The 16,469-nt window shown below is 43.5% G+C and overlaps 1 protein-coding gene across 4 annotated transcripts in view; it reads right to left on the reverse strand.

The window, feature by feature from the left end:
• Nucleotides 1–7,266, reverse strand: part of SLC27A6 (solute carrier family 27 member 6) — a 48,541-nt gene extending 41,275 nt beyond the window's left edge. For all 4 annotated transcript variants that reach the window (XM_059693715.1, XM_059693717.1, XM_059693716.1 and 1 more), the window contains exon 1: nucleotides 6,665–7,266. In XM_059693715.1, coding sequence (XP_059549698.1) covers nucleotides 6,665–7,145 — 481 coding nt within the window. In that variant the 5' untranslated portion in view covers nucleotides 7,146–7,266. The remainder of the gene's footprint in view (nucleotides 1–6,664) is intronic.
• Nucleotides 7,267–16,469: the final 9,203 nt, after the last annotated feature.

Raw genomic sequence — 16,469 nt, forward strand, 5'->3', positions numbered from 1 at the left:
ACCTTGGGTTTTCTTGGGCGTGTTGGAATAGAAATAAAATGTAAATACAATGCTAATTTCATTTTCATGTTGGATAAGTAACATCAAAGTCATTTTATTACTCTGTTTCAACAGAATCAACTGAAAGGTAAATCTAGCCATCATTTAATTGAATCAACACAAATAGGCCAATCAAATTGATTTTTGAAGAAGCCATTATCCAGACTATGTTTTTTTTTCCCAATTAAAAGAAATGTATATATATTTTTAGAAAGGGGACAACATTTGGGGTTAGACAACCCTGGATTGGATCTCAGCCCCACTATTTACTGACTGGATGATTTTATTTTATTAATTTTTAATTGACTTTTTAGAGAAAGAAAGGGAGAGAGAGACATCATTTGGTTGCTATCTGCATACGCCCCGACCAGGCATCGAAACCACAAGCTGGGTATGTGCCCTGACCGGGAGTTGAACCCGCCACCTATTGGTGTACAGGACAACACTCCAACTAACTGAGCAACACCGGCCAGGGCTTCAATAAAACTATTTTTAAACTCTGCTTTAAATCTAAATTCAGGACACTGCATTAAACATTGTCCTTGTAATACAACTCAGTAGCTCCGAAAAGCCATCTGCCTGTCACTGTTTAGTTCAACCATAATGAAATACACTTGGGAGAACCCCCTGATCGCTATGGAATCACAAGATCATTATGAGTTAGAGACCATTTTAGAGCCCAAACTTAAGTGAGGAGATTTAGAGATGTAAAAATGCCCTGGTCAGAATGCTCAAGTGCATGCAAATATGGACCTTTCCACCTAAGCAATTATATTTATTCCAATGTTTTTTTGTTTTAAACATATATTTTGATTGACTTCAGAGAGGAAGGGAGAGGGAGAGAGAGAGAGAGAGATAGAAACTTCAATGACAAGAGAGAATCATTGATTGGCTGCCTCCTGCACGCCCCCTACTGGGGATCGAGCCAACAACCAGGCACGTGCCCTTGACCAGAATCGGACCTGGGACCCTTCAGTCCCCAGGCTAACGCTCTATCCACTGAGCCAATCCAGCCAGGGCTATTCCAATGTTTTAACAAAACTTTAAAAATAATAACAAGATACATTCTGCTTTGAAGCTGAATCAGGGTCCTGCATTAAACATTTTCCTGGAAATGTGAATCACTATCCAGTTATGTAAAAAGGCCATCTGTCAGCCACTGTTTACTTCTACAATAATACAAGACATTTGCAAAAAACTCATGATTTCCTTCCTCAAAATCTATAATCCAGATTGATCCCAAAGAGGCAGCAACAGAAGTATGTCAAATAGGACAAGGCAGTTCACAAATAAAATCTGCAAGAAAATGAGGGAAACACAGAAAATGGTAAGGAGCTGATACGTCATAGGTGGTAGGCAGATTGGGACTTGAATTTTTTTTTTTTTTTTTGGTCTCCCGAGGATATTTTTCCCATTGCTTTTCAGAGAGAGTGGAAGGGAGGGAGAGAAGAGAAGAGAAGAGAAGAGAAGAGAAGAGAAGAGAAGAGAAGAGAAGAGAAGAGAAGAGAAGAGAAGAGAAGAGAAGAGAAGAGAAGAGAAGAGAGAAACACACCGATGTGAGAGAGACACATGGGCTGGTAGCCTCCCGCATTGTGCCCCACTATATGTTCTTTTTTCTTAACTTAGAGCAAACAGGAAATGTTGCGATGCTTGTATATCATTTGAAAAAGTACATGTAATTACATTCTTTGATATATATATATACATATATGTATATACATGTATATATATATTTATATAATCTCTTTCATTTTAAAGCAGTTTGTAAATTTCAGTGTTTTCCCATGTGTTATCTATGTGCAAGTATATTTGGGAGATGGAGAGGGAAAGAAATTCACCTAGGTGACTAACATGACACAACTTAGTAAGTTTCAGAGCAAATACTCAAAACCTGGTCTCCAATGTAAGATCTGCTGTCTGTATAGTCCAGAGGTTTCTATGGCTGTCAATCCCCTTAGGATATAACTATGAAAAATTATATGCATTCCATTTATGTAAAAATAGTAAAGCAAAAGTTGCAAATATTAAGACATCAGGTTTTTAATACACAGATAACTAGAAAACAAGCAAATGTTTATAAAATTACCATTCCTTTCTTTTCATAGACAACTCAAAAATACTTGCAAAAAAAGTTTTACATCTGTGTAATTTGGTTTAGAAGATGTGTCAAGTAGCATTTCAAATTTCCCTGCAAAATTTCAGTATTTATAGAAAATTAAATAGTTTTAAATTAAACCTAATCTTTTCCCCCAATATTTCAACTCTGATTATTATTGCTAGTAATGCCTGCTGCCAAGGTTGCCATCTACCTATATGTTCTTTTTTCTTTACTTAGAACAAACAGGAAATGTTGCAATGCTAGTATATCACTTGAAAAAGTACATGTAATTATATTCTTTGATACACTTAGCAACAACGATAATAATTATCTCTTTCATTTTAAAGCATTTATAAATTTCAGTGTTTTCCCATGTGTTATCTATGTGATCCTCACCACAGCCATATCCTCATTTTAAAGATGAGGAAGGCTTAGTTACAGTGAGCAAGTAATCTCCTCTAGCTCAGACATGTACGAGAGGCAGTGAGGAGATGGAGCCCAGGTTTTCTGATGCTAAATCATAACAGCTGGTTGGGTGCACATTTGTCCTCCTTTCTGCTCCTTTTTATTCCCTCATCTCCATCTTTTCCCTTCCTCTCCCCTTTCCTTACTGCCGCCCTCACACTGATCCTTCCCCCTCTCTCACCATCCATCTGTCCATCTGCTTTCTTTCAGCACCTTTTACACCTCAGCTATGCTATGATTCACAGCAAAGCAATGCAATGGTAAAAATGTATTAGCCAATTTACAAATAGATATTTGTGTGGCTTTGGGGAATAGGCCAAGAACAGCAATGTAACTTCTTGGAGCTGAGAAAGTTTGTTTTGTTCACTGATACAGTCTCAGAATTTAGCACAAAGGAGATGCTCAACCAATATTCATGGCCTGGATGAGTGAAAGATTTAACAAAAAACTTTGAGGTACATATGAGCATTAGTAACTTTTTTACTTACAAATTTTTGCCAATAAGTTGTCCCTCTACTGTGTATTTGGTAACTGATTTTGAGAATAGATATATCGATGGAATTTCTTTGTTGTGTTATTTTATATCAATGTTGCTAAGTGCTAAAAGTACAGTGTTTTAGACACACCAAGCATCCACAAGATTTCAGATGTACTTGCAGGTATATGTATTTGTCTCTCCTTTGTAAATAGACCAGATATTAAGTCATTATAATTATATGTAACTAAGAAATTATGTTCACATTACCCTGAAGTCTTTTACTTTAGATTCAATAGTATTTTATGTCTTTCCATGTTTAGAAGGGTTTTGGATTTCTGTTCACAAGAAGTGAAAATCCTGTGTCAGCTCAATAAATTTAAAATAATGTATGAAGCCCTGCCCTTTAGTTTTTGTGAACTGTTGCATTCAGAATGTGCAGGACAAATGTTCCAGTTAACAATCGAGCCATTGTAATTCTCCAGAAGACTTTTAACCATAAAGTCATCTGTTTTTAAAGACCAAGAGGATGAGTTAGAGGAAAAATAAAGACCCTTTAAATTTTGTAGAGAGTAATATATATTCAGATAGATAAAATGGCCTGTGTGAACTTATTTTGTTTTATTCATGTACTGTGATATCCTGACAGAACAAGCCTTTTCTTTTGGCTTGTTCCTGGAGATAGAATTACTAGACACCTGCCATGACTGAAACTTCACCTATCACCATGAACATTACCTGGCTTGTCTGTTAAACCTTTTTGAAACTGGTTCTATAATACTTCTGAAAAATAAAATTTTGCTAAAACATGCCAAAGTAAAGGGTTTAAGGTCTTATTCCAAACAAATTCCTTACTAGTCTTTCTTATAGCTAACACCAGATTAGGTTGTAGCAGCAAAATCCAAATGAGATCCCTTATCAAAAGCTTGGATGACTCCATACTAATAACAGCAATTATTTCAATTCACTGATCTAATTAGTACATACCAGGCACTCTGCTAGCCACTTCTCAAAAACTGTCATTTACTTTTCAGAATTACACTGTGAAGTAGATAGTATTATTACCATCAACTAAGCAAATGAGCCCAGGGCAGCTAATCTTTTTAATATATATATATATTTTTTATTGATTTCAGAGAGGAAGGGAGAGGGAGAGATAGAAACATCAATGATGAGAGAGAATCATTGACCGGCTGCCTCCTGCACGCCCCCTACAGGACCTTTCAGTCCCCAGGCCACACTCTATCCACTGAGCCAAACTGGCTAGGGCCAGGGCAGCTAATCTTATCTTTACTCACACAGCTAAGAAGTGACAGACCATAAATGAAATCCAAGTCTGGCTTATCTCTGTCTAAACCACTTGATTGGAGGTCTATCTACCTCCATACACTTACTCTCCCTGGAGATATAATGATTTAACTCTACATCTCCATCAGAAATATCCAATGATAATCTAAGACTGCTGAAATTTATTCTAAAATCTATATGTATACATTGTTCACTGATTACACTCAAGATGCCAAGAATACAGTATTTTTAGGGTAAGAGCTTCAAATACAGAAAGTGGCTGTAATCTAAGTTATGTCTTACAAAAAATATTGTGTAATTAATCAAAATAGAATTGTCCCATCTTTGAAAAACTTTTAATTTATATATTTTGAAGGTATGCTAAAAAGAACTGTTAGTAAGATTTAAGGTTGATTTCTCCAGCTACCTTCTTACTGAACAAATTGACTAAATGGTTCTTTCTTAAAACTCCAGCATCCCAAAGTGGATTTGATATCTAAAAAATGAAATCAGTTATTGGCAAGCAAAAGAAAAGCAGGCACAAGTAAAACTGAAAAATTAATTGGTCCTAATTACGCAACAACCCAGTCAACAGCAGAGCTTGAATATTCTACTTTGAGAGGTAACCAGGCCTATGCATGTTAAAAGGCCGTCAGGGGATGCTATGAGATATTTCTCAGGTTGGCCTTAACATCATGGCTTCAGAAATCTTTTCAGAGATACTGTCTTGCTTTTCTAAAGAGAATTTATGGATTTATCAATTTTTAGCATAATTTGAGGTTTAGATTTGCTCCAGAACCTGCAATATAGATTAGAATGATCAATAATATGGGAAGTGGAATACATCAGAGTATATCCAGAGATGAACTGTGATTTCTTTTTCCTGCTGCACTCCCATTATCACTTGTCCGTGCACAAGTGGTAAACGTTTTACCATGTTATCAAAATTGTGACTCATTTATACTACTGATTGCTACAGTTCAGAGAATAAATATCATTTTTCATAGTTTGGTTTTACTTTGTCATGCAACCCATCTTTAGTAATTAGGCACTTAACCAAGACTTTTCTTCTTAGATCAGTGTCAACATGTATATCCAAAGCCTGAATCCAAAGGGAGGGTTAAGAAGGTTAGAACTTTACTGAAAGAAAGCAAGCAAGCTGTGGTACATTTACACAACGGAATACAATTCAGTTGTAAAAAAGAAGGAAATCTAACCCTTTGCGACTGCATGGATGGACCTGGAGAGAATTATAGGCTAAGTGAAAGAAGCCAGAGAAAGACAAGGACCATATGATTTCACTCATATGTGGAATCTAATAAACAAAATAAAGTAACAAATAGAAAAAGATTCATAGATAAAGAACAAACTGACAGCTGTCAGAGGGCAGGGGAGTTTCAGGGCTGGATGAAAAAGATTAAGGACTTAAACAAACAAACAAAAAACTCACAGTCACAGATTATTAACAGAGGGGATGGGAGGTGGGGGAGATAGAAGAGAATAAAGGGGTGGGGAAATAAATGGTGATGGGAGGAAACTTGATTTGGGGTGGTGAACACATAATACAACATACAGATGGTGTATTATAGACTTGTACACCTGAAATCTATATAATTTTATTAACCAATGTCGCCCAAATAAATTCAATAAAAAAATTGTGCTTGCCATTTTTCTAGAAAAGAAAAAGAAATGATATACAGATGGGGCAGGGGAAGAGAGAAAGAGGTCTTAGAGTCTGCCAAGAACCCGCCCACTGGCTGGCAGGTGGGTGCCAACCTTGCTAGGCAACTCCTAGCTTGCAGGCAGTGTAAAATAAGAGTAGACATGAAGATAGGAATTCAGATTAAAAATATTTGTTCTGTGAATATAGTCAACCTTGACAATGTTACTATTAGAGGCAGGTAGGTATACCATAATGAAATCAAGGTATCTTTCCTATTCAAATACTTTTTTTCAGATCTGATCAAATCTAGAACTGACTGAGTTCTAAGTCTCTGTGCTTTTGCCCTCAATGAATCTATACTAAATAGCAGTCAAATTGCCCTTTTCGCAAAATAGAAGCAGAGATTTCATAAGTTTTCCGAAACTGTCTTGATATTTACTAATCTACAACAGAGTAGGTGGGAGAGGAGGGTATTTATTAAACCACCAGTGGTAGAATTGTAAAATTCCTCTGTAACATGCCAACTTCACCACACACTCAATGCGTTAGTTGTGCTATGTTCTAACAAAAAAAGGGGGGAAGGCGCGGAGAACAGGGAGGGCTGCCATGCTGCAGCAGAGGACACCCCATACTCTACCTGCGCCCACCACCAGGGCCCGAGGCTCACAGCTGCGGATGCAGTGCAGGAGGGAGGTGGAGCGGATGTTGGAGTTGAGGAAAGCCACCACGCAGCCCAGCTTGGCCAGGCCAAACCACACGTGGACAAAGTCGGGCTCATTGCTCATCAGCAGAGCCACGGTGTCCCCCTTCTCCAGCGCGGAATGGTTCAGGAAGGCGCGGGCCACTCTGCTGCTCCTTCTGTCCACATCCTCGTAGGTATAGATGTCCCCCTCATACACGATGAAGGGCTTCCGGGGCTGCTTCTGGGCTTGGCTCAGAAATTTATCCAGGACAGTGACCAGCTCCCCTTTCCGACGGTTCAGCTTTATCCGAATTCCACAGCGTATCACCTTCAGCAGGAACCACAAGTCCTTCCAGAAGTAAGGGAACAGGAGTTTCTGCAGCAAGTGCAGGAGGGCCATTCCCGCCCCTAGTCCTGAGATCCACGGCAGGAGCATGGGGGCCGCTCTGATCCCAGCCCTGACAGTGTCCTTCTCTGCCAGGCCAGTCCTCGGCGCTCAGGACTGGTCCCCGCAGTTCTTACCAGCCTTTGGGGGGTGAGGGTGGGGGCGCGGAGCTTCTGAAACAGTGTTAGAAGTTTGCAGAGACGCTTGCACAGCGGGGATACCGGGAACAAGGCTTGAGACACCTGGTGGCTGGGTAGAGAGCGCTGGATTCAGGCGAAATGAACGCAGGCAGCCGCCAGGGGCCCCGGAGCCTAGGGATGCAAGCCCCGCGCCCGGGCGGCCCGACGGCGGGTCCTCCCGCCCTTCCCAGCCCGCTCCTCCGCGGCGGACCCTACACCAGCCCCCCTCAGAGAAGGGAGTCCGGGTGCAGTGCTCTCCTCCGAGCAGTTCTTCCAGCGACTGCGACCTGGAGGCTGAATTGGAACTTGGAGAAAGGGGGGTGGCGACCGCTGAGAAATCAGAGGCTTCTGTCCAGACGCGTCAGAATCCGAGGAGGGTTCCGGGACCACGGCACCGTCCCGCGTGTGACCCCAAGCCCGTGGGACCCCGGTCCTGCAGCGCCGCCTTTGCCGCGCTCCGAACTCCCCTCGGACACTCCGGGTCCCGGCGACCTGCTCCCAAGTCAACGCGGCGTCCGCTGGAAGGAGGCGCCTTCGTTCCCGGCAGCTGCTCCCCTCCCAGTGACCTCAGGGGCTGGTTTATCTCCGCTCTGAACCGCGGCGGGGGTGTCGTCCGCCTCCTCCCGCCTCCTCCCGCCCCCTGGCTCCGGGCCAATTCCAGCTCCTCCTCGCCGCCGGGCGGCCCGGGACAGGACAGTCCCGTGGAGGGAAGGCCAGGGATGCCTGAGGACGCGACAAAGGAGGGAGGAGAACCGGCTGCTGGGGGGCAATGACAGAAAACAAAACGGGAGGGAAAGAGGGAGGGAGATGAATGGGACAGTCAAGGAATATTTGAATTTTTTGTTCATAAACCACCACAAAGTTGGTTTGTTCTATAAAACGTACTTCTGAAAACGTATCACTAGGCTGGTATTGACATTTATTTTGGAATTCAATGCTTAGAGTGCCGCCCTAGACAGTGCTTTTCACAAAATTTCCCCAAAACATTGATGGATGTGGGAGCTCCAGTCCATATCGACATCCATATTTTTAAAAAAGTATAAAATACTGACTATTCTCTGTCCTTAAAAAATAAGAAAACACTTTAAAGTGTGGACGAAAGGGGCCACATGCTGACCTGACAAGCTCAGGGGAGGCCTGCATGGCAGTCTTGCAAACTCAGAGACCTAAAGTAACCACAAAGAATGGTCTGAAATTAAACTTTAACTAAAAGCAGTTATGGTGGGCAGTTACGTCCTAGGCCAGTATCTCCACTGACAAGGTCAACCTTTACCTTAACTGAGCCTATCTGTCTTTTTGCATCTATGATAACATACCCTTGAAATGTCTGGGTAACTTGTGACTTTCCTTTTTCTGGAGCCCCTGGGGCACAACCAAATGTGCTGGGCACCAGGACAGATACCACAAATTCCTTCATTATCAAGTTAATTGATCCTGCACCCACCTAAGTGTGTGTCCATCATTTTACTTTTTATCCAATTCAAGGGCTTTCCCCTGCTTTGCTTTATCCCACATCCTTAATCTATCACCAATGAATTTCATGTAACCCACCTATGTCCCCCCTTTGATTGCAAATGTATAAGTGCAAATGTAACCCCACCATTCTCCGGAGCATTATCTCAATTCCTTGAGGTTCTGCTTCCCGGCATATGTTGACAGTTTGGCTCAAATAAACTCACAAAAAATTATGTACAGGTTTCAATGGTTTTTACAGTAACAAAAGTTAGATCATTAAAAAAATTCTCAGACTTTAAGGATTCTAAAAGGGGGAGAAGGAGGTGGAGAGGGAACAGGTAATTGCAAAGAATAACAGCAAAATGTTATACACTGATGAAATTTTACCAAAGACAAAAAAACAGGGGCATTTAATTACACATTGTGTTCCTTGCAGACACTCATCCCAGCTCTCTGCATTTAAGAAGGGTGTACGAACGGTTAATTGTGCGTATTGAGATGATTGAGCACTGTCTCACATTATTGGCTTCTGCTGCTTCTGTCTTAGGTTTTGCAACTGGGTTCCAGCTAACCTCAGATTTTCTAATAAAGAAAAAGCTGGTAACTCCGAAGACAGATGTCTGAAAGATCATTACTTGCAGTCACAGCGAAGAGCCCACAAGACACTCTTCAAACCCTTTTGTGTAGATGAAGAAAACACTTTCTAAATTTGCAATTCAGAAAGATCTTTTCAGTTAAAAGAAAAGTGATAGTATCAAGTAGTTCACAATTGGGAAAATCAGTTACAGCTCAAAAAGCACATTTGAAATTCTCTCCTTTTCACTCCTAGGTCTAGTCTTGTGGCAAGGACCATCGGCCAGGTGTAGAAGGTCACCAGGAAGCAAGCCCCAGGTGCTTAGCAATTGGCAAAACTAGGAAACAAGGACTTTGCTTTGTTTTCTTCCCCTAGCATATTGCTAGTCATGCGGGTCTGACGCTCTCCTGACCTTTCTTTTCTAGGCATGTTCCTAGACATGTAGTAGACCCGCCTAGAGGGGGAACAAAGGGACCAGAAAATAGCCCTTAAGCATTAAGCTTCCCAGACAATGAGGTTCTAACCTGCATCAAATACAACTAGGCCTCAGATGTGTTTCAGTTCTAGGCCCAGATAAGCAGCAAAACCAGACAAGTGATGCCAGAGCTGACCTCAGGACCAGCTGTGGTAACTAATGACCCCCAATCAGTGAAGACCACGATACTGAAAGGATACACCTGGGAAGCTGAGATCCATTGAGACCATCTCCTGGGATGCCCCCTAAGACCCCACCCTTAAAAGCCCTTTGGACTGAGGACCCAGTTCGTGCTCTCTGTGGAGCATGCCCATGCCTTTCCCCTGACTCTCCTCTTCCCTCCTAAGGCCTTTACCTTCCTCTCTCCTAAGCAACAAGGACCCTTCTTTTGCCTCTGTAATTTGTTTCCTGAATCTATTTCTTCTTCACTTACTTCTTCTGCCTCTGGCTTTCTAAATAAACTTTCTCTTTTAGGTTGAGTCTTGGCTCTGAATTCTTTCCTAGACAGAACTCAAGCACCTGGGTCATTAAACCAAGGTCCAGTCTAACACCTAGTGGCATTCTAGCTGCTGACAGTCTGCTTCAGTCACTTTCTAGAAAACATTTGAAGCAGCGAATGGAATACGGAACAGCAGGTCTCAGACATTGGCTTTACAATACAAGTCTGACCTCCTCTAGTGGAAGAAAATGAGTAAAGAAACACGATTTCCATTTATTTCGTTAAATTAGAAACAGTAAGCTCACATTAAAACAATTACTATCTACTGTCACCACTGTTTCATAAAGGGAGGTCTTATTTCAACATTAAAAAGAAGGAAGGACATAACATTATAATAAAGGACCATATTTCAAAATAAAATTAATTTCATGAAAAACTCATTGCGGACAGAACTTGGCTGAAGAACTTGGCTAGAGATCCTGGCTAGGCTGCTGATCAACTGAACGCTGTCTCCATGTCATTCCTTCTTCGCCGACTCTGTCCACAACTTTGGGGACCCCTGGACTTGCTGGGGTTGGACCCCAACATCTGGCACCCGAACATGGACCCCTTAGGTAAGCCCCCCGCACTCAGGATGGATAGGACTCCACTGTAGGAAGAGGGTGGATAGTCTTCGCCGACTCTGTCCACACCTTTGGGAACCCCTGGAACAGATACCCCTAGGTAAGCCCCCCCCATTGAGAACCCCCACACTTGACACAGATAGGACTCCACCAGGGTGCTGCAGACCCCCCTATAGAGGATAAGTAGGGTAAGAACGTGGATAGTACAGAACTTAGATTGAGAAGATGTGCCATACTGAGTCCAAAGAAAGAAGACTCTGTATTGATCTTTAGATTAAGAAGATGTGCCATACTGAGTCTAAAGAAAAAAGACTCTGTATTGATCTTTTAACACATATGCTTGCTAGCAGAGGAGTTAAGGTTACTCCCAGTCAGACAGAACGTTTTATACAAGAAGTATGTCCATGCTTTTCTGAGGAAGGAAAGGTAAATGTAAAGGCATGGGAGAAGGTAGGCCCAAGGAGCCTCATCCTTAACCCCACTGCAGCCTTTCCACCCCAGGAAAGTACAGGATTGGCAAGCTCTCCCTGGGGGTGATATATCAGAATTCAGGTAATAGCGGAAAGCGCCAATCCTACTCTTAAAATGGATACAAGAGAGCATTTGGGGTTTTTCTTTTTAATGCCTGTTTTGGATATGTTAAATTTTTTAAAAATACAATGCAGAGGGTTGAACAGCAGCCAAAAGGCATCAGGCCTCCTATACAATAGCCTCTGCCGACTCAATCTGGTAGGAGGATGCACAAACCAGACAGGAGTTTTACCAGATCTGGTGATAATGTGGGGAAGAGGTTGTGTTTTGTATCTTTCCAGAAGGAGCAGCCTCTGCCTCCCTCCTGGGGACCGTCACCCCGGGAGGCCAAGTCAGCACACCTGACCAGTGACCGTCTGCAGCAGATGTGCAGCCCTGAGCTGGAACCACCTGTCCATTGGGAGGATCACATGTGCCTCCTTTTTGTATGTCCACATGTCCCAGCTTTGCCCCACATCTCCTTTCCTTATTATTTCTTTCTTCTTCTTCTTTTTTTAATCTGACTACTTGTTTGCTGGTTCTTTGGCTTTTCTCCTTCTCTCCTGAACACAGCCTTTTCTAGAATCTCCCTACCCTACTGTTCCAAGAAGGGCACCTCCATTTTCTGCCATGACTGGGGGTGTCTGGTATATGCCCCATACGTGGAGTTGTCTTGTGCCAAGAGCCTGACATCCTGGGCTGAGAAAGCCCTGTCCTGGGACTCTCCTTTGTCCAGTATTGGCCCCTCTTGCCCTTGTGTTGAAAGGGCGAGGACTACGCCCTCCACCTTGCCCCAGGGTAAGGGCTATGCCCTCCATCTTACCTTGGCCATGTGCTCAGCAAGGCTTCTTCCCCAAAGCCAAGCCACTGCTAGCCACGCCCAGGATTTCTCTGGACTGGCCAATGATAGTTAAGGGAAGTGCACGCCATCACTATGACCACATCCTGTGTAATGAGACACCGACTGGCGCCTGGCCAATCGGCAGGGCCCACAGTCCTTTCTCCTCCCCTTGCCCCAGCCCCCTATAAAGCCTCTCTCCACACAGAGTTCTCTCTCTCTCTCGGCCACTGGAGCTTACCGTTGCATCGGTGAGTGTGGCAGGGGAGCCAAACCCGGGTTTGAAATGAATGACTCTTTGCTTTTGCATCGGACTGACGGGCTCCCTGGGGGTCTTGGGAACTTTGAAATCTGGGCACAACATTTGGGGGCTCGTCCGGGATTCCCAAGACCATCGAGGGACCCCCGATCCGTAGAGTCTGACTGACCGCGGTAGGTGTGTGTCCTTGTGTGTTCTGTTCTGTGTGAGCTCGTTTCTGGAATCTGTAATTGCCTGAGGGGTCTAGGCGGACGCGCCGTGAACGACCACAGGCAGGGGAGAGTTGGAAGACGTTCCGCTCCCCAGGAGGGATGGATATGCCCCTCACGAGGGATGGATATGCCCCTCGCGGATTTGAGACGAGGCAGGTCGCTCCTGCCGGTTTGGCGCAAGGCCATCGTCTCGTTACTTCCATGGAGTTGGAAGGCTGTATTTTCGGGCCCTGTTTAGTGTTCTGTGTTTGTACTGGACGGACGTTATGGGATGGACTCAGACTGCTCCTTTGGGTATTGTGATTGATCATTTCAAGGAGAATGGGGGAGGCTTTAGAGCTCCCTCAGGAGTTGGGAAGTTGTTAGGAATTGAATGGATTGTTTAAACTCTGAATGTCTGGTGAAAGTGTGTGAGTATGGAGGGAGGGGGATTGCCCTCCCCCCTCCTTTGTGTGGCGGTCGGGCGGCTGCCTGAGTGAGGGTCTGTGGAAACAGATCACCCCCTCCCCAAGTAAATGCGTCTGGGATTTCTGTGCACGTGTTAGGAGAAAAGCTGGCTTAAAACTAATGTGCACGCCATCACTATGACCACATCCTGTGTAATGAGACACCGACTGGCGCCTGGCGCACCGTCCGTTTTCGGATAGGGTTTTGGGCTAGCGTATTTAATTTGCTACCTAAGATTTTAAAAAGTTCTGCAATATAATGTTTGCCATCTATCTTTTAGGGGTTTTGGTTTGCTCTTCCCTTGTTTATTGTGAGAATGAGAAAATCATCTTTTCTGTCAGAGAACAGTTTAGACCGCCACAATGTTGAGCTGCCTGACTTGGCAGCCGCCATGTTGGCCGCATGGCATGCCGTGCCCCTGGGGGCCGCCATCTTGGAACAGTAAAGGCCCCTCCCTCTGACTTAATTAATCACAGAAGGAATGTCTACTCACTGAGGCAGGATGGGATTTCAGGGGTGGAGTTTTAAGGCGGAGTTTTACTAAGGAAATGCAGATGGGGCAGAAAGTGTGCCTGCCTCTCAGATTTATTTAATACTATTTTTAAGAAGATATCTTTAATGCTTAATAAATTAGCAATCACAGTCTTAATATAATTTTAGTGATATGATAGACCAATGTTTTGAGCAGTTGGCTTTATAAGGGCCGACAATAGAGCTTGTATTTCTTAAAGGGCTTGTAGATAGAGAATTGAAAAGCTTTTACAAATTCATAAATGCATCTAGGATTTCTGTGCACATGTAAAGGAAAAGACCAGTTTAAAAACGAGTGCGCATAGTTTTGAGCTGAACTTGACCTTTTGCTGTGTACAGAATAAAAACCCGAGACTGTTTTGGCCTTAATAGTTATGGGTTTGCTTCTTGAATTCCCCAGCAGGAAAATTGTGACCATTTTGAAATTTAGCAGCTATGCCAGGATAGCAGTAATCCAATTTCTAAAGTAAAGTACAATTATTTCAGGTAGAAACTGTGGTTTAAAAGTTCTAGCTACCTGGAAAGCATGGCCTTGGTATGATGGGAGGAAAAAGAAATGTTAAATGGATGGTAGAACAGTGAGCTGGGACTGGTCACTGATGGTGGATTGTGAAAAGGGCTGGACATGGCCTAACTTCTCCTTCCTTGGTACCCCTGAAACGTCTGAGGGTACTTCTGGCCTTGGTTTTCCAATGTGTTAAATCTGTCGATTTTGTTGTTTCGCCGAAATCCTCTTGAAGGACATTGAATGGTTCTTTCCTTCCTCTTTAACTTTTAGGGGATTGTATGAATGGATTACTGATGTAGATTATCAAGAATCTCTAAGGGACTTGTCCTTTATCTGGAGGAATGGCTTCTAGATAGTATTCACCATCTCTGGGACTTCTGGAGGGAAGTCAAAGCTCGGACTGGCTAACGGTTCGAATCTGGCCTATCTTTTAAAAAGGTAGAAAAGAAGCATTCCTAGGCAGTTTTCTACTGCCTCTGTTCAGGGACTTGTTCTGTATCTCGACACAACTGAAACTGATTTGTTGGTATTTTGTGGTATAAATGTGGCATGCACCTTGAAGTTCTTAATGGGGAATGTATCTAGTTATCGTGTCTATTTAGTCTTGATTTCCTTTTTCAATGTGAGTACCGTTTCTATCTGTATGAGACATAGGTCAAAAGTCCTGTCCTGGGATGTGGGAAAGGGAGGCCTCCACATCTGTTCCTGTCTGCTCACTGAAAGGGTGTAAGTTGGATGTTTATTTGATGTTTGTATGTCTACTTGGGTATAATTATCTGTTCATGTAAGTGTGGAAGTATATTCTGTGCTAGGTTGGGATTTTGGAATTCTGGGGTAGATTTAAAAGGTATTTGTGGCTTTTCTAGTCTGATTGGGACATTTAAGGGTGGGGCTCACAGTTCCTCAGGGCAGAGATTCCATGGGCCCTTCCCCCTGCCTGTGCTGAATTAAATAATACAGGCCAGTGTCATTTAGCTTGCTGGTTAAAGGAAAACAATGGGCCTTAAAATCTGTAAAGGTGGGCAGGAATGAATCTGGTCAAATGTACTGCAAGGGTTTGGTACCTGTTGCTGCTGAAACTGATAAACAGGGTTACCTAGAAGCCATCAGGACTTTGAAGTTCTCCAAGAGAGGAGGAATCTGACTTGAGACTGGCGAGGACTGGGTGGCTTTTCTTAATCTCTTTCCTTGAGAGGGCTCCAGAGGGCGGACAAGGACATTTGGCCGTGCGCCTCCACGCCATCTACAAGACCAGCCCAACCCCAACTCCTCATCAGCACAGACCAGGAAATTGGGTCTACGTCAGAAGGCACCGCCGAGAGACACTGTGGTGCTGACGACCCCCACCGCTCTCGAGGTAGACGACGTCGCGACCTGGGTCCATCACACTCACGTCCGGTCAGCGGATCCATCCATGACCCGGAAAGACTTCATCACCAAATGGAGCATCGATCGAGATCAACGCAACCCGCTCAAGCTCAAGCTACGGCGTGCTCGACCTGCCTGATGCTGGTAACATGACTCGCGATCACTCCTGTCACCAGGAGCCCCCACAATACTGTGTAGTACACTTAGATAATGCCTGCAACTTCATGGACATGGCTCCAAAGAGACAAGGACAATTTATAGGATCACATGTTTAGTAGCAGAAGATTTGGCTGCCTGAAGCGGCCATGATGCCAATATTATGTTTTATTGTATTGATATGTTATATTAACCTTTGATTCTTTTGCAGGTTTGAATGTATGTTGGTTATCCTGAAAGGGGACTGTGTGGGGTGACCCCCAAAAGTAAAGGGTGCCTAGCTGCCAAGAGGGCAGGTGCCCAACTGGGCAGGGAAGGGTGCCCATCAGGTTTTGGTCTCTTTTGAGAGACAGCTAACAGTTGGCAGCCTGTAATACTGTCTTGCAGGCCTGAGTCACCATGCCATGTCAGGGGTAGTAAAGCTGGAAAAAGCCTGTTTAGAATAGAAGATCTGAGGCATGGTTATGCATAGGAAGAAGGTTTTATGCCAACAGTTACTGTTTTGTTTTAAATCCATGAAAAGGAATTAGCAAGGAAAGTCAGAAAATCTTAGAACAGATCAGTATGTTTTTCTCCTTATGTAATTCCTCTGAAATCTGGCAATGCTAAATAAGTCATGGCAAACATCAGGCTTTGCATAGATACAATAAGACTGATTCCTAATAGTGGTTTTATTAATGGAAAACTTTGACTGGAGTATCATGTTTTAAAGAGCCCTGTCCGAGCTCTAAAGACTTGAAGCCACTAAGAATGCCACGAAGAAAGCCTGGTATCCTGCTTGAGAGCCCTGAAGATGGCTGG

Source organism: Myotis daubentonii, chromosome 4 (genome assembly GCF_963259705.1).
Source record: "Myotis daubentonii chromosome 4, mMyoDau2.1, whole genome shotgun sequence".
NCBI lineage: Eukaryota > Metazoa > Chordata > Mammalia > Chiroptera > Vespertilionidae > Myotis > Myotis daubentonii.